The sequence below is a fragment of the Gorilla gorilla genome, chromosome 9 (genome assembly GCF_029281585.2).
Source record: "Gorilla gorilla gorilla isolate KB3781 chromosome 9, NHGRI_mGorGor1-v2.1_pri, whole genome shotgun sequence".
In the NCBI taxonomy this organism is placed as follows: Eukaryota; Metazoa; Chordata; class Mammalia; order Primates; family Hominidae; genus Gorilla; species Gorilla gorilla.
Window position 1 is genome coordinate 14,605,976 of NC_073233.2, and position 18,462 is coordinate 14,624,437.

The following is an 18,462-nucleotide window of genomic DNA, read 5'->3' on the forward strand; positions in this document are numbered from 1 at the left end:
TGCAACATGCCCAGACCTGGGCAGAGGGAGCCCCATGAAGCCCTTGCTCCGACCTGTTAATTAATGGGATGAGCCCTCCTTCCCCACAAGCCCGGCAACCATCCAGCAGCCTGCGACAGAGCCAAATGCAAGTGCTGGGTCTCAGCCAAGGCCCTGCTTTGTGGCCTCCTTCCAGCCTTGCTGATGTCATAAATGGCCTCAGGGAGGGTTAACTGGGGGAGGTGGCCCCAGGGAATAGGATCCAAATTGTAGGGAGGGTGAGTTAGAGGCTCCGAGGAATGCAAGGCAGGGAAGCATCATTCTTTCACCCTTCACGGGGAAGTAAACTGAGGCTGGGAGAAGATTAGGAGCCAAAGGCTCACAGCTAGTTCCAACCCAGGTCTTGAAGCTCCAGCATCAGTGGCCCTGCTCCTAGGATATGGCTGCCTGCCAGTTTCCCTGGGCAAATGGATGCCTGCTCCCAAGGACCATCTAGAAAGGAAAGTTGGACACTGGGAGATGGAAAGAGACTGCATTAGGGAGGAGGGTCCTGGGGAAGTCAAAGCTTCCACACCTGTTCTCAAAGCCCCTCTGAGGTATCCCCTCCCAGATTCCAGATCAGGTGGGTCGGAAGCACCTGGCCAAGGCAGGGGGGCGGAGCCAGACTGGGGCCCTCGGAAAGCTTAACTTAGGGGCCCCAGGTTACAAATGCCTGCCCTGGACTTGTGCTGGGTACCGAGTCCAAGGGCATAACAACCTGGGCCTTCCCCTCAGGTGACTTCTCAGGTATCTGGGGCAAGCAGGGCAGGGGCAGGACAGTCAAGAATGAGAGGACACACAGGGTACTGGGTCTAGGGCCAGGGGCACAGTCACGCTGGGGCTGAGGATGGGGAGCTTTCTGAGCAGGACAAGGGCTTGGGAGGCCAGGGTTTGGCAGCCCACCTCAGGTAGTCGCGTCGGCACAGGATGAGGTTGGCCTTGGTGTAGAGGGTGGAGCCCACCTCGCCCAGGCGGCAGTCACAGCAGGCACACTTGAGGCAGTCTTCGTGCCAGTACTTGTCCAATGCCTTCAGCAGATAGCGGTCCTTGATCTTGCGGTTACAGCCCGCACAGCCCTTCTGCTTCCCTTTGGGCTGGACGGAGAGCATCGGCACGCCTGCAGATGGACAGACAGACAGGAACGCAGGATGGGCCCCGTAGCTCTGGGCCTCAAGGAATATCCCCCAAGAATGGGGAGCTCACTGCTTCTCTCTGCTGCCCCCTCTAGGTTTGGGGCTCCCAGGAGCCCTCGCTTTCTCCCCAGTAACCTCCTCCCCTGGCTCCGGGTCCTGCCCTTTGGGCTACATGGCACAGCCTGTTTCCCTGGCCCTGTGAAGGTCCCTCCAGAGGCTGCTCTGCTCCAAGGCACACACAGACCCCAGGCCTGGCCTCCCTGAGTTGTTCCTCCCTACCCTGGCCTCTATCCCCTGTGCGGTCTCATCTGGAGTAAGCCTGAAGCTCGTCTTGCGAAGCCACCATCACATTGGCTCTTTCAGCAATAAGCCTAAGAAATGTAGTCTCCTCAGGCCCACGAGGTCCTCTAGAACCCCCAGATCTTTGTGCCAACTCGTGTTTCTCCAGCTGAAGTGCTACAGCCTCTTGGTCTATCCATGTAGAGCTGTGATGGCGTCAAGAAGGAAGTGAGACGCCCCTGGGACACTCCCAGGAGGGAGCAGAGGCTCTGGGGCTCCTGGCAGGTAAGCGGAGGCAGCTGGCAGGGCCTGGCTGGGGCTCCCCTTGGGAATGCTTCAGGCGGTGTCACGCCTCACCTGCCCTGGCCTGGGGGAGGGCAGGCTCTGAGCCTCTGGATCCTTCCTCATTCTACCAGGATTAGGATCTCTCAGCCATCAGCCCCTCCCAGGGCCCATACCGTCTTCCCAACATACACACAGGCACCAAGTACAAAGGGCCCAACGTGATGTTCACCACAGGGCAGAGCCTCCCGTCGTGGCAGGCGAGCATGTGCGCTCACACACACCCCTCACACACAGGCACGACGTGCAGGTGTGGGCATGAAGTGACAGAGGCACGGGTTCCTAGTCCCTTCTCCTGGGACCACAGGGACCGTTGAGGAGGAGATGGGGACATATGTCGTCCAGTAGCCTGGACATCCATGTGGACCCGTGAGGCTGGGAGGGAAGTGCAGAGGACCTCAGAAGCCCTGCTCTGTGACTTTACAGGGCGGGAGCCTGTGGGAGTTGCCTGAGAACCCTTGTGAAGACAGGGAGCGTGTGCATGCTCCGTTCCTGACCAAGGCACAGCTGGATAGGGGCCCACCCCTCCCCACCTCCCCGGCTTTACAACAATCCCCTGGAGTCTGTCCTTCTACTGGCCCCGTCCTCTCCAAAGGACCCCTGCTCTCTCCAGGGCCTTCCTCCCATCCCCTGGTGTCCCTCCCATTCCCAGCCCTCCTCACTGCCCCCAGCCCAGAGTCTGAATGGTTGGGCTGTTTCCCTTCCTTTTGCTTCTCTCCTCCTTGGGCGTTAGGGGAGAACCAGCCACAAGAGGCCTTGGTCTCAGAATCCACAGATGTAAGGTCAGAAGAGCCCTCAGAGTTCTTCCAGTTAAATGTTCTCATACTACAGATGGGGAAATTGAGGCTCAGACAGTTACAGGGGCTTGAGTCAGCCACCGTCAAGCTGGCCCCAGGGCTCCTTCTCCTCTCCTGTGCTCGCTCTCAGCCCAGCTGGCTCCTCAGACTTCTCCTGGACAGGTGAGTCTGGGGAGCTGGCCCCACCCACAGGCTACAGTGCACAGGGCCAGTGGCTCCCTCCTCCTCCTCCTCCCTGCAGTCCCGGCAGAGCCTGTCTGTTAGCTGGTGAGTTTGCTGCCTAATTTCCTTAATGCAGCTCTAAAGGTTAATTGGTCTGAGAGAGGGATGGGGCACAGGATGACTCTGTCCTCGGGCCTGCCTGTGTCTCTTCTAGCAGGGCCCAGCCTGGCACAGAGCTCTGAAAGAGCCCAAGGAGGGCAGCTGGGGAACAGATACCCCTGAGAACTGAAGGGGTCTTGTGAGGCTCCTTCCAAGTCCTGGCCTACAGAGAGGTGTGGGGAAATGGGAGAGGAGTTAAAATAGCTGGATGGGGAAATGAGGGGCCTCCCAGGGTGGGACCTGGACCAGGGTAGGGCTCCAAGGGCAGGACCTTGTCCTTAGGCCCTGTGCAGGGAGCATGCAGCCAGCAGAGGTACGCACTCAAACACCGACTGGGAAAATCTTGGGCCAGGCCCCCGCTACAGCCCCTACAAGGCTCACGTTCCTTTTGCTCAGCCAGGCTTGCAGCAGGCCTGGCTCCCTTCCCAGTGGTCCTGAGCCCCTCCCAGGGCTCTATATTTGGGCTATTACCAGAACATGGGTGAATGGCTGGAACCTCCGTACTCAGGGGAGACCCTAGCCCACTAAATTATAGCCCAAAATGAAGGGAGACAGTGAGAGGCCCCAGCACGTGAAGCAGCTGTCCCACTCTCTCTTCCATCTACCCTGGCTCTTGGACAGGCTGGTCTTCCAAGCTCAGACCCCAGCACGTTTGTCCTGGCTCCTGCAGGGTTGTAAACTCCAGCACTAGTCGACAATCTCTTCACTGGAGGCATCTGGCACCTAGAGGACCCTGTGGAAGCCATGAGGGGTGAAGCTGCCAGCTGCCGCAGGTCCCCCTCCCCACTGCCCGTGCCCAGGCTGGCCTCTGCACAGGCAGGTTACCTTAAGACCTGGACACCCCTCTTCTGGGGTGCTGAACTGATTCCTGGCTCTGGAGAACTCTTATGGAAGCCACACAGCTTCTGCCAAAGTGTCCCGTGTCCACCAAGACATGGAACACCAGGGTCAGCCTGGCTGAGAAGGCCCCAGAGCGTCTAGAGACCCTTGGGTCTAGAGACCTCCCGTGAGAAAGGCTGGCATCCTGGGGGAAGCCTGAGCCAGGGCAGCCCCATGGGAGGGGCCTGGGACCAGACTCCAGGTCTGCAGTCCTGTGGCTATGGGGTCCAGAGCATATCCCCCTGGTCTCTCTGGGCCTAACTTCCTTCATCTGCCCATAAGAAAAATGGAAGCAATCCCTTGCTTCTCACAGGAGAGTGGAAGAGCTCTGGGGGTCAAACAAACAGAACAGTGGAGACAGCCTTCCTTCCTCATAGGGCATCCGTGCTGTGTCTGCTCTCACCGGGCTGCTCCAGGAGACTTGAAAACACTCCTGGAAAGGTGGAGGGGCTTTCAGGAGGGGCTCTGTAGTCTCCTGCTCCCCAGATGGAGGGACAAGCTCCCCACAGGGTCCAGGCCCTCCCTCCTGCTCTGCCTCCCCCATTCCCACCTAGCCCCCCACCCAATCTGCCAGCCTGCCCCCCTGCAGACACCTCTTCCCTCCCTCCTTCCCCAGCCTGGCTCTGGGACCTGAGCCTCGGGCCATGCACTTTCCATTAAGGAGATAGCATCCCTTTGCTGAAGTCCATTTGGGATCCATTTTAGTGTTATCTAAAAATCAAATCTACATGGTAATCCTTTTAATGTACTCCTGACTTTAGAAAAAAATGGCTTTGCGCTCCTTCAGGAAAGGTTTTAAAGCATTACCCAGTAATTACTACTCACCCATGAAAACACTGATATTTTACAATGGATGATGTTTGCGCCGACACGCACGCCTGGGCACACACTCAGATGCATGCGCTGGGCCCAGCAGAATAAACCAGTCCACTCAACCCAGGGTCACCCCTAAGTCTCAGGATGTGGGGGGAACAACATTGGAGGGGAAACAGGCTGAACTCCAACCCCTACCTCTAGCAGGGGGTGGAGGCAGGGCTGCTGGTGGAAGGAGGCAGCCAGGCTCGGAGAGAAGCCTCCCAGTCTGACTCATCTGGCTGCCAGACACTCACCCTCCGCTCTTTAATCTGGGGGAAAGCCAGACAGTCCAGGTGACGGGGAGGCACTGCCAGAGGTCATCCCGCCCCTCCCACTCTCTCCCTCCAGCCCGGAGGAGAAATGCCCTCATTTTCACATGGACCCCAGAGCAGTCCACTAGGCCAGACCCAAGTCCCCAGCAACTCCTGCCCACCTGTCCCAGACCAGCTACCCCTCAGCTCCAGCACGTGGACTTTCCCAAACTGCCAAGCCCACAGGCTCCAGTACTACCAGTGCCCCTGGTTTGGATGGCAGCCTGGGGGATGCTTACCCCAGTGAACTCCTCCAAGGCCAGTCTTCCAGCCCAGAACGTCTACCTCACCCAGCTCCAGGTCACTCCAGGCTCTTCCCCGTGGCTCCCCTGCTGGAAGCCACTGTGGCCACCTCCTGGCAACTCCACTGGGCATCTGCAGCCCCTCCCACACGCCAGTGTGTCCTGCTTGGCACTGCTGGCTCTGCTCCCTGCAGGATCCTGGAACACAGCTCCTCTCCCTCCCGCAAATGGATCTTGTTTGCTTGTGTCCCGGGGCCTTCACTCTGCTACTAATCCAGGAAGAAACGCCTTTGTCCTGCCCATCCCCACTCTCCCAAAAAGGTCAGAGTCAAGAATGGGACTGAGGCTAAGAGTTCAGACCTTGAAATCAGGGAGCCTAGTTTCAAGTCAGAACTGCTCTAAGGAGCTTGGGGGCCTGGATTAAATCCCCCCACCTTTCTGACTGGCATGTGTGTACTGGGGGCCACAATGGTCTTTCCGCTCAGAATGTGGTGAGGATAGAATGAGGCTCTGCACATGAGGCCATAGCACAGAGTCTGGTGCCCAGGGCACAGTGAACAGGAACTGATAGTATTAACAGTCACCCCAGGATACCATCCCTGCTCGGGCACTTGCTTTCTTTTTCTTTTAACTTTTTGTCTCTTGACATAATTTCAAACTTTCAGAACACTTGCAAGAATAGTAGAAAAAATTCCTGTAAGCCCTTCACCCAGATTCCCTACATATAACATTTTACCACATTTGATTTAACTTCCATCTTTCTACCTACTTCTACCTACTTACCTATAATTTTTTCCCTAAATCATTTGAGAGTTGGTTTCAAACAGGAAGCCTCTATACCCCCTAATACTTTCGGTTTGCAAATGCTTTGCTGAAAACAAGGACATTCTCTTACATAACCACAGTATAATAATTGAAATCAGAAAATTATCATTGACATAACATTATTATCTAATCTATAGACCTCATTCGGATTTTACCAATTTCTTCAAAAATATCTTTTATGGAAAAATCCTGGGCCCTGCATCGCATTCAGTTGTCAAGTTTAGTCTACTTACATCTGGAAGAATTCCTAAACGTTTCTTTTGTGTTTCAAGACAATGGCATTTTTGAAGAGTACAGGCCAGTCATTTCATGGAATATCTCTCAATGTGGGTTTGTCTGACACTTTGGACTGTGTGACCTCAATTAACATTTTCTCAGTTTTCTTTTTTGTGTAATGGGTATGAAAACAGTACTCATTTCCGAGTCACCATGAGAAAGAACGGAGTTAATTTATGTGATGTGCTAAGGACTAAGGGCCACAGTAAAACGTTCACTCTGATTAGTGTCACTCTCCTCAACATATGACACAGGATAGTGAGAGACACTTATTTTGAGGAGCAACGAACTGATTTGATTGTTCTACTGTGGTTAAAGTCACCCTGGCACTGGCCATAGTCCAGCTCCACCCAAAGGCCAGTCTAGTGGTCAGTGCAAGTATGTGTAGAAGGAAGCCACCCTATCTGTCCAACAGGCTGTTCCAGTGACCAGCCACATGGGAAGCAGTTGCTGTGGCAACTCAGAGGGTGACAGCTCCAGGACCCTCTGGCTGCTCTGGAAAGAGCCCTGGAGGCAAGTGTAGCCTTGGTATTTTTTTTTTTTTTTAAAGACAGGGTCTTCCTCTGTCTCCCATGCTGGAGTGTAGTGATGTGGTCACAGCTCACTGCAGCCTCAACCTCCCGGCTTAAGCGATCCTCCTACCTCAGCCTCCTGCATCGGTGGGACCACAGGCACATACCACCAAGCCAGGCTAATTTTTGGGGGGAGGAATTTTTTTTTTTTTTTCAGAGACAAGGTCTCAACTATGTTGCCCAGGCTGGTCTCGAACTCCTGGGCTCAAGCAATCCTCCCACCTCAACTTCCCAAAGTGCTGGGGTTAGTAGGAGAAAGAGCTGGCCTGTGAACCCTGGCAGTCTATCTCTAGGGCCAAAGTACTGGACTCATGTGCTGTGCTGCAGGGCTGCATGCTGAGGGGGGCTGAGACCCAAGCAGGAGACTTCACAGAGCTTAGAAGACACATGGAGAGCATGCAGACGCTCACCACACAGCTGCAGGACACAGGCACAGCAGCACACAGATACTTCCCCAGGTCCACATGATCACACACGTACACTAGGTCCATGTGAGGAGGGACTGTGTCTGTTTCATTCTCCCCACAACAGTACCCAGCACAGTGCTGGCATACAGTAGGTGCTCAGTAAGTTGCATGAAAATACATACCCATGCATCTAAGCACACACGTGCATGTGTGTGTATGAGCATGCGTTTTGGTGGGCCTATATAAATATACACTTATGCACAGACGCGCACATATGCACAAGCAGCAGCATGCACGTTTAGTCTCTTAAAAGACTACAGTGTCAAAAAGTGGATCAGAGCTTAGAATCAAGCTCTGATTTCAACAAAACCCGCAAGTAAGAGGCCTGAAGATGGAAGGAAATGGGAGAGCATGAACCCTCTAGTGTTACCCTCATGGACCCACGTGCAACGTCAGACATTACCCAGAAGTTGATCCCACAATCCTTATGCCTACTTCAGCTGCTGGAGGTGGGGAGACTCACTCTCTGGGTCTCGGGGGTCTGGGTCCCTGTCACCTTGTAAGGTGCTTTGCCTGCCTGGGCCCACACCCAGGCCCGGGAACTGCAGGGTAGGATCCCAAACCAAGCCTACCAGCAGCCCCTCCTAGGCATCAATCCTCTTTAATAAGGAAATTTGAAAGTGTAATCTAATTCTGCAGAATCTCTTTAAATCTCGTTTTCTCAGAAGTAACTTCATTTCGCACAGACACATCCAGCCTTGTGAGAAGGCCTCCATTTCACACCAGTTTTATCTCCACAATTTCTCGTCTCACTGCACTCCTATTCCAGGGCCTTGCCATGCAGCAGGCGAGGCCTGAACTAATAGCATTTCCTACTCATTTGGAATCAAAAGCCAACGAGAACAACTGTTGAAACGCGCGGCTACAGCCACCCAGAGCACGCTCATTACCGCCCCTCTGCACACCCACTTGCAGGCAGCGTGTTCACTATGAGGATGAGGGAGAGAGGCAGGGGCTCCTATGGCCTCCAGCTCCCCACGAGGGCACGGACAGGAAGGCTGAGAGGCTAGGCTCCGCCCATGGGGTGGCAGTCAGCTCAGTAGAGGGACTGGCAGCTTTGACTCTGGTGCTGCTCACCCCTCAAGGGAGCTTGTGAGAAGAGGCGGGGTAGTGCAGGCCCTGAGACTGTGGGCCCTGCAGACACACAGCCTCGGCTTGAATTCTGGCTTTGATGCTTCCCAGCTCTGCCTCAATTTACTAACCTGCTAAATGAGGACAGCCTACTTTAAAGGATTGAGGATTAAATTGGATAATCAACATGAAGTACTGATAACAATGTTTGGCATAGTAGCATAAAGCAATTAGCTGAGAAAATTTAGTTGTTATCTTATGACCCAACAATTATATTCCTAGGTATATGCCCAACAGAAATGAGAGCTTATGTCCATCAAAACAGATGCACGAAAATGTTCATAGACGTTTTCTTCTTAATAGCCCCACACTGAAAACAACATAAATGTCCATCAAAAGTAAAACGAAATAAATTATGGTATATTCGTACAATGGAATAGTATGTAGCAATTAAAAAGAATGAATTACTAATACATACTACCTGGATGAATCAGACAATATAATATTGAATGAAAGAAGCTAGACACAAAAAGGTACATACTGTATAATTCCATTTATATGTAGTTCCCAAACAGGCAAAACTGATCTGATGTCAGAATAACGGTTGCTTGGAGGATGGGCGTGGTGGCTCACGCCTGTCATCCCAGCACTTTGGGAGGCCGAGGTAGGCGGATCATGAGGTTAAGAGATCGAGACCATCCTGGCTAACACGGTGAAACCCTGTCTCTACTAAAAATACAAAAAATTAGCCAGCCATGGTGGTGGGCGCCTGTAATCCCAGCTACTCGGGAGGCTGAGGCAGGAGAATGGCGTGAACCTGGGAGGCAGAGGTTGCAGTGAGCCAAGATCGCGCCACTGCACTCCAGCCTGGGCGACAGAGTAAGACTCCATCTCAAAAAAAAAAAAAAAAAAAAAGAATACTGGTTACTTGGGGTGAGGTGGGGGACATATTATCAACTGAGAGGAGGACAAGGAGCCCAATGTACTGAAAATGTCCTATGTCTTGATCTGAGTGTTGACATGGGTGCATACCTGTATAAAAATTCACTGAGCTGAACATTTGAGCCTTGAGCATTTAACTGCATATATGTGATACCCAATTTAAAAAAGGAGCTGAGATGGAGATGCCCTCATCAGAGCTCTGTATGCCTTTCATAAACCCCACCATTTACTCAGCAGTCACTGTACCAGGTGCTGGGCTAACCATCTTACAGTGTTATCTCAATGAATCTTCATATTAACTCTGATGCACTAAATGATTACCCCCATTTCGCAGATGAGAAGACAGTGGCCTGGGAAGTTTCCGGTCATGCAAGGTCATGCAGCTAGGAGGCTGCAGGGCAGAGATTGGAATCCTGGCCTGCCAGACTCCAGAGTTCAAGTTCCCATCCAGCACACGCCCAGGGCTTCCCTGCACAGCCTGGATTCTCCGGTGCAGCCTGGATGCCAGATGGTGCTGGGGTGGGGGCTGGGGACATACTTAGATCAGGGCCTGGGCTAAAACCAGGAGGAATGACTGTCCATGCAGGGCACTGTCTCTGGGTGGACCACAGGACTTTCCCACTCATCTATTGGTCCTTCAAATGCTATGACTGCTGTGGGATCTTGAAAGGGCTTCTGGGCAGAGCCAGCAAGGGGACATGGACCAGAAACTAAGTAAAAAGAGGGCACAGGGCTGGGAAGGGAGCAGAGGGCCATGTAGAAGCAGAGCCAAGATGTCTGCATCACAGCTTTGAGAAGGACAAAGAAGCCTTGAGATGGCACATGTCCTCAGGAGGAGGCTGGGCTGGGGACTCCAGACCCAGGGCTATAATGATGGCAGGAGCCTCAACCAACAGCCAGGGCCTTGTGTGTGAACGAGGGGATGGGTAGGGCGGGGAGCAGAGAGGTCCTGGAGACAGACCCAGCTCAGGGTGAGACATTTGGAGCTGAAGAAGTCCTGGAGAGGGGCCTGGTTCAGGGTGAAGTCCAGCAATGCTTGTCTGCTCTAAATGCCAAGCTTCTCCTGCACGCTAGAGCCCACCACAGGAGGGAAGGCCTAAGGGAAGCACTGTCCAGTCTCACCCCCAGCACCTGCAGCCACTATAGTCATGTTCAACCAGATGACAGTAAACCATGTTACCCCTTACTGAGTGCCTGCTCTGTACCAGGAACATATGCTTGTCATGACCCTGAGTGTGGAGAACTCACCAACTTGCCCAAGGGTAAAGCCACCAGTGGCCAAAGCGAGGCTGCAGATCCAGGCTGCTGGCCAGGAGGCATCCACGCCCTGCCTGCTGTGTCCCAGGGCCAGAGGCAGCATCAGGTCATCTTTTCCCCAAGCAATGGGGAAAGTGAACTTTCACTTGGACCCAATCTGGACCCTACCAAAAGAAGACGGCTCTGAAACACTCCTTGCAGGAATATAAAAGACCCCTTGTCAGGGAAAGGTTGGGCTGCTGATCCCCAGAGCTCCCCAGAGGGGCCATTTCCTGTGCAGGAGTACAAAGCGGGAAGCTTCATATGCTGCATTTTTGCAGTGCGTTTTGGTGAAGAATAACCTATCCTTAGGAATACTGCATCTAAAGCCTGAACTCACCATGACATAAAGGGACTGAGGAGTTTCCACACATCCCCCACAGATCTTCCTTGTTGAGGGAAGCTGACTCTGGTTTGGGGCAACAGCAACAGCCTAAGGGGACTGCCTTAGTCGGTTCAGGCTGCCATAACAGAATACCACAGACTGGGTGGCATATAAACAACTGAAATTTATTTCTCACAGTTCTGGAGGCTGGGAAGTCCGAGAGCAAGGCACCAACAGATTCTGTGTCTGGTGAGAGTTGCTTCTTGGATCATTAGATGGCCATCTTCTTGCTGCATCCTCTCGTGGCAGAAGGGGCAAGGGAGTTCTCTGTGGTCCCTTTTAAGAAGGCACCAATCCCATTCATGAGGGTTCTGCCCTCATGACCTAATCACCCCCAAAGGCCCCCCAAAGGCCCCATCTCCAATCACATTGGGTGTTGGGATTTCAATATAAGAATTTTGGGGAGACACAAATACTCAGATCATAGAGAGCTTGCAGGAAGGCCTGGATGTAATTCTGGAGCATAGTGATTCTGGAGCAGGTGTAGATGCAGTCTGCTCTCACAGCCTCACATAATTTTCTGTGGTTCTTTAGTGGGGGGGAATTTAGAAACATCAGAAGCTGCATGTGCTCACTGGAGTTTGTCACTTGGAATGAGGCTTACGTTAATTGCATAGTTATCTGTAATGTGTTCTCCTTCTCCAGGATGGGTATTGGCATTTTCCTTCCATTCTTTGGTTGTCTCTAGAAAGTCTCAGACATAGCTCAAAAACAACAGGTCCAAAGCAGGATTCCTGATTTCTTCCCCAAACCTGGCCCCTGTACCCTCACCCCAGACTTCCTCCCTCCCACACTATCATCCACCCAGCACTCTGGCCAGAAACTAAGTGTCGTCCTCAGACTTCCATCCCCCTCACCCCTTTCCCTGCCAACTCTTGCTCCTCATCCCACCTGCATCTCGCATTTCCACAGCCATCACCGTCTCTCGATGCACTACCAGCACGGCATGATGTCTGGTACCCACAGCCAATTCTTCACACAGCAGCTGGAGAGATCCTCCAGATGAACCAGGGCAGGTCACTGCTCAACTTGAAACCCTTCCATAACATCCAATGGCCTGAGAATAACATCCAGACTCTTCATCCAGCCTGTAACATCTTCATGTGGTCTGGTGTCTGCCTTCCCCTCCCACACTGTGCTCCAGCCATACTCCAAACTCCTTCCTGCCTCAGGGCCTTTGCACATGCTATTACCTTCCCAGAACACCCTTCCCTGCCTCTGCCTCTGCATATACTTGGCTCCTTCTCATCTTCAAGCTTCAGCTTAAATGTCATCTCCTCAGAGAAGCCTTTCTTGACCTCCTTATTTCATTATTTAAATGAGCTCCCCACACTTCAGTAATTTCCTTCTGAGTTTTTCATCACAATTTGTAATTGTTTTACTTTTCTGTGAGTTTCCAAAAAAAAAAACAAAAAAAAGTCTGATTGATTGGGTACTCTCATAAGAACAAAAGCCCCATGAAGGCTGTTCTTGGGGCCCTACATGCCTTGTCCACTATTGTGTTCCCAGTGTTGGGCCCCACAGCAGTCATTGTTTAGCCATCAGCTCAATTCATGCATGAAGAGACTGAATGGAATCTATCCAGATATTACTGGCAAGAATCTGCTGGCCAGAGTGGGCCAATTCAGATAGGCAGGGCCCCTAGAGATGGAGCCTTAATCAGGCTTGTTGCTGCCCCTGTGCCACACCCCCTAGGTACCTGTAGCTATGTGGCCCTAACAAACAAAGCAGATTCAACCACAGCAGCTCCTGGGTCATGGCTGCCACAATCCAGGCTTTTGAGAAGCCATCCCAGGGCTCCAGCTGAGGAACAACAGCTCTCATGCAAATATAAACCCTTTATCCTTTAGATAAAAGAGCAGCAAAAACGCATCCTCCAGCCCCTGCCTCCACTGCGTGCCTCCCTTTACACATAAATACCCATCTCAGCCCTCAGGGGGTAGCGGGTATCTCTGTAATTCCAGCAGCTCTGGCTGTCACCTCTGGCACAGACCTAGCCTCCCCAGCTCCCTACCTGAGGGTCTTTTTGGCTTACAAAAATGACTACTCTTCCCTGTCAGCATAGTCTGAGTCTCTGGGGGCCAGTGGGAGGAAGCGACCCCTGGAGTTTGCTACAGAAAAGCCCCAGGCCCAAGCCTTTCTCAGTCTGTAGCTTCCACCAACCCCCATCCCATCCTGGGCTGCTGGAGCCAGCCCCTATGTTCCTTAACAGGATGCCGCTTGAAGCTGCACAGCTGTGGGGAGCGGTGGAGAGCATCTGGAAGCTGTGTTCCCCTGACGGCAACTCAGCTGCTCCCTGGGCACCCGCAAAGCCCGCGTCACCCATCTAATGAAACAGGGCTCCCAAGAGGCCTGCAATCTCCACAGAGGAGGAGGACATGGACTCTCAGACGAGTCTCAATTTCACAGCATCAGGGACGTGAGCACCAGCGCGCTGAACCAGAAAACGAGAGTCTGGCAGGAGCTGCAGACACACCATGAGCACCAGGGGATGGGAGATTAGGGCCCTTCAAAATCAATTTTGAATTCAAACTTTTAAATGTGTTCTCCAGGCACAAAGAGGGGACCCTCCCGGCAAGCTGGACCTAGGCAGCTGCTGGGTCCTGCTTCCTTCTTGAAGCCGCCAGAGCCCATCTGCTAGCCACGGGGCTGGGTGAGGGGAGGAAGGGCTGGGGGTTAAGAGGGAGAATCCAGGCCCCACCCCCAAGAGCGGCAGGGATGGAAACCCCTTTGGCTGGGGCTGAGACAGCACTGCCTCTGGGATGCCTGCCTGAGGCATTGCCCCGGGGCTTCCTATTGAGGCCCTGGGGGTTGCTTCAGCCCTTCTTTGCAGACCTGGATAAGAGAGAGACGCTGAAAGCAAGGCCCACGTGAGCCAGATTTCCCTTCAGCCCCCCGCATGGCTGAGGAGGTTCAGGGAGCATCCGTAGATGAAGCTGTTTAGAATACAGGCTTTGGAATCAGACAGTTTGGGATCTGTATCCTAAACCAGCCATGGGCTCCCAGGCAGAAGATCCTTGTTCAGAAGTGAATGTCTCTTCTGGAAACCCGGTGGGAGAAAGCCTGCTGTGAGTGGCTTGCGGTGCAGCCCCTGTGAAGTGAGAGTGGTCTGAAGCCCCCAAGTGCAAAGGGAAAGTGTCATCCTGTGTGAGAGTCAGCAGGGTGGGCCGGCTGCTGGGCAAGCTGGTGTGGCCGCAGGCTGCATTATCCAGAGCACAGAGTCTGCAGCCAGGGAGCTGACAGCCATGCTGTCTGTCATCTGTCCGACCATCTCTGGAGTACAAGTACCATCTGGGCCCTGCACCCAGGTGAGGTGGACAAGGAGGCACAGGGCAGTGGGCCTCACCAAGCCAGAACAGACTGCTCTAGCCAAACCCCAGAAAGGGCCCCAGGCCCACAGTAGGAAGGCCTTTGGAGGCATGAGCCCACAGAGGATGTTCCTGGCAGCTTCGGCTGCAGCTCCCCACTCCTGCCTGGGTCCCTGTTGAGCCCCATTTGTGCCTCCCAGCCTATCATCAGCTCACAGTGCGTGTGTTCCCCATCTCTGGGTGGGGAAGCTGGTCTATGACAAGATTCTTTGAGATCACTGACTCCCTCAGCCCCAGCCCCAGAGTTTTCCAAACCCCTGGCTAGCTCCCAACTTTAAGCCATACTCCTGACACATAAACATGAATGAGTGTGAACCACCCTGTGGGTAAGAGACAACAGAATGCAGCCACCGAGGCCTCGGGCCTGCAGGGGCTTCACAGGGAGCCCTTTCTGGAATAAGGAGCACCGGGAAAGGAGGCTGGGGTCACCAGATCACATATAGGAGAGGAGGCAGGGACTCCCCAGCCCCTCCTAGCCCCCAGCTTGGGAGTGGGCTGCTGGCTTTGCAAGGAAATTACAACATGGGCCTGGGTAATGCTCCTCTTAGTTACAGCATAAACTGCAGCAATAAAGCGTACCTGGGGAATGTTTAGAGAAAGCACTAATGATTTCTTCCCTAGTGGTTAATAAATTCACTTCCAGATCAATTTGTTCACGATAGAGCCCTGTGAGCGGAACCTGCACGGCGGGCACAGCCGAGTGTGTCTTTTTCAGTATAAATGATTTATTACGATGATTAGCGGCACATAAACAATTTAAAATACAACGCTAATTAGTTTGGGGAAGAAAGGAGGGGAAAAGCCACCCTGCCTCTCTTCCCATTATGTTCTACTTCCCTAAGTGTGTACTTTTTAATTAAATCCAAATGTCACAATAAATTTAAAGTGTTTTATTACCACTCGGGCTAACTGAGGCAGTCATGTGAGCCCCCCTCTCAGGCATCTGCAGGCTGGCCTGGGGGTAAGGGCTGGGGTCACCAGCAGAGGCTGTCTACAAACTCCCAACATGGGAGATCTCTTGAGAACCCTGGAAACCCCTCATGGTTTTCAGCAGCACCAGGTCAGTAAACACTGGGCCTTCCCAGGGGACTCTCCACCTTCTGCTCACCTTCCTGGCCAGCCCAAGCAAGGTCTCCTCCTTAAAGCCTGCTCTGACCAGCCCAGAAGCCAGCCACTTCTCCCCGACAGTTCCACAGTACCCTGCATCCTCTTCACCCCTCCTCGTGTGCCCTATAACCTTCTACCAACTACCTGCTGTGTGCCTGGCATCATGCCCGGCACTTCATGTACAGCATCTTCCCAAATCCTTGTTGTGGTGCTATAAGTTGTAATTATTGCTTCCATTTTGTGGATGGGGAAACTGAGGCTCAGAGAGGTGGAACAACTTATCTAAAGTCACACAGCTCAAAATGGACTTTTGTAGCATCCTTTTCCCTCCTACAGCATGCTCCGCTTCAGAGCCTACAACTGGCCATGTCTGGGCCCTGCCTTGCTTAGAGACACATCTGAGGCAAGGGTTCAGGCCAGGGACTTGGACTGTGGTGAGCCTGGGTTCAAGTTCAGGCTCTGCCATCGACCCATATTGTGAACTCCGGCAAGTCGTTTAGCCTCTCTGAGCTTCAGCTTCCTCATCAGCAAAACTAGAGCAATAACATTCAACTTGTAGGGCTGAAGAATGAAAGTACCTAAAGCAAGCAGAAGTCCTTTGCTATCCTTGATATGCTAGGCAAGTAGTTGCTATTTACAGAAGCCCTTGAGGTGAGCAAAGATCAGTACTAACCTCACTTCATAGATCAGAAAACTGAAGCCAGCAGGCAAAAGACTTATCCAAAGTGCCAATGAACCCCAGGATCTCACTGGGGCAGTACCAGGCTAAGGGCAGCCTCCCTTCCGGAAGTTCAGACAACCAAGGATGGCTTCTCTCCTAAACACTCATGTACTATTCATTTGAATTTAAAAACAAATATCCCCAAACACAGAGTTTTCATATGACCCAGTGTGTTAATCTTTCTTGTGTTGCTATAAAGACATAGCTGAGGCTGGGTAATTTGTAAAGAAAAGAGGTTTAACTGGCTCACAGTTCTGTAGGTTGTACAAGCATGGTTCCAGCATCTGCTCCTGGTGAGTCCTCAGGAAGCTTCCAATCATGACAGAAGAGGAAGGGGAAAAAGCAAGTCACATGGCGAGACTGGGAGCAAGGGAGACGGGGGAGGTGCCACACTCTTTTAAACAACAAGATTTTGAGGGAACTGAACAAGAACTCACTCATCACCAAGCGGATAGTGCTAAGCCATTCATGAGGGAGCCATCCCCGTGATCCAATCACCTCCCACCTGTCCCCACCTGCAGCACTGGGAATCTCATTTCAACATGAGATTTGGAGGGGACAAACATCGAAACCATATCACCCAGCAACTCCCCTCCTAAGTATATCCCCAAGAAAAATGAAAATATAGGTCTTAACAAAAACTTGTACATGAACGTTCCTAGCAGCATTACTCACAACAGCCAAAAAACAGAAACAACCCAAATGTCCATCAATTGACAAATGAATAAATAAAACATGGTATATACATACAATGGAATATGATTTGGCCACAAAAAGAAATGAAGTACTGACATATGCTACATCATGAAGGAACCTTGCAAACATTATGCCAAGAAAGAAGGCAGATACAATAATCACATATTGCATGATTCCATTTATATGAAATGTCCAGAATAGGCAAAGCTATACAGACAGAAAGTAGTTTAGTGGTTGCCAGGGAGGGAGGAATGGGGAGTGACTGCTAATGGGCTGAAGGTTCTTTTTGAGGTGATAAAAATGTTTTTGAATTAGATAATGGTGATGACTGCACAACTCTGTGAATATACCAGAAACCACTAAAGTATATATTTTAAAAAGGTTAATTTTGTGGTATGCAAATGATAAATCAATAAAGCTATTATAAAACAAAACAAACAAAAACAAATAAATATTCCTTTGAGAACAGGAGAAACCAGTTCATAAAATATTCAGTCCTGGCGTCAGCATAGGGGGGGCAATAACCTGTGGCAGCTAGAAGCTGCCAGGTGGGGGGACCTGGGAGGCCCCATGGCCAGCCTCACAGGGGGCAGGCCCTGGTCACCCCATCCCCCTGCTGGGATGAAAGGGCTCCAGAGCACCCCCTTACCTCCTTCCCCAGACCCCCACATCCAGAAATCTGACTCCATCCACTTTTCCAGCCCTGCTCCCCAGGAAACTCAAACCTTACTGGATCCATCACTCTCCTTGGCCCATCTGCTTCCACAACTGCATTATCATTTTGTCTTCCCAGGTCTCTCTTTCTTGAAATTTCTGCATCCTTCAAGGACTATGCCCTACCTGCAAACTGAGCATGCCCATGGCAGAGGGGTCCCTCTTTCAGGACCTTGAGCTTGTCCGACCTTGGACACCACGAGTACATAACAGTATGTGCATAATGCTACATGCATAATGAATAGCATCATAGTGAGGACTCCCCCAGGCAGGGTTGGGTAAGGGATGCTGCCCTCTCCCAGGGCCTGTGAGCCCCACCTGGCACAGGGATGTGCCAGCTTAGATCCAGGCCACAAGCTTCATCCAGGCCTCAATGAGCTTCATTAAGTCAATTTAATTCCTTGATCACTTTTCTATTCATTCATGTTAAACCATTTCTTCACTTTTCCCTACTTTTTTTTTTTATTTTTGTGGAGATTATTTTCATCGGGATCAATTATTTTTAAATTGTTAAAGGTGACTATTGACTTATGATCAGCTTTTGGCTCACAATAGATCTCACAAATTAGAGTTTTTGCCACTGTTGGGATTTCTTTTCTGGCAATTATTTCTACCAGATCCTTCCACGAGGGTAGGAAGGAAAGCAATGAGGCTGCCTTTGAAGGGGGAGAGCACCATGCCCAGACTAGGGACAGCACCCTTTGTAGCTAATCTGAGGACGACCCAAAAAGATGAAGCATCCTGGCCAGCAGGGGGAGCTGGGGCCGCACTGGGGCAGGGGCATTCGCCTGCCCCAGAGTTGGGAATGAGCAGGGATAGACTGAGAGTAGTCACAGCGGCTCAGG

The 18,462-nt window shown here is 52.0% G+C and overlaps 1 protein-coding gene across 4 annotated transcripts in view; it reads right to left on the reverse strand.

Moving 5' to 3' along the window:
• The window catches only part of LMO1 (LIM domain only 1), a 53,712-nt gene that overhangs the window by 5,063 nt on the left and 30,187 nt on the right, over nucleotides 1-18,462 (reverse strand). For 3 of the 4 annotated variants that reach the window (XM_063710917.1, XM_004050652.2, XM_055355456.2), the window contains exon 2: nucleotides 922-1,135. In XM_063710917.1, coding sequence (XP_063566987.1) covers nucleotides 922-1,135 — 214 coding nt within the window. Of the gene's footprint in view, nucleotides 1-921; nucleotides 1,136-5,174; nucleotides 5,251-18,462 lie in introns of those variants that run through there. The other variant, XM_055355455.2, reaches the window with a different exon arrangement.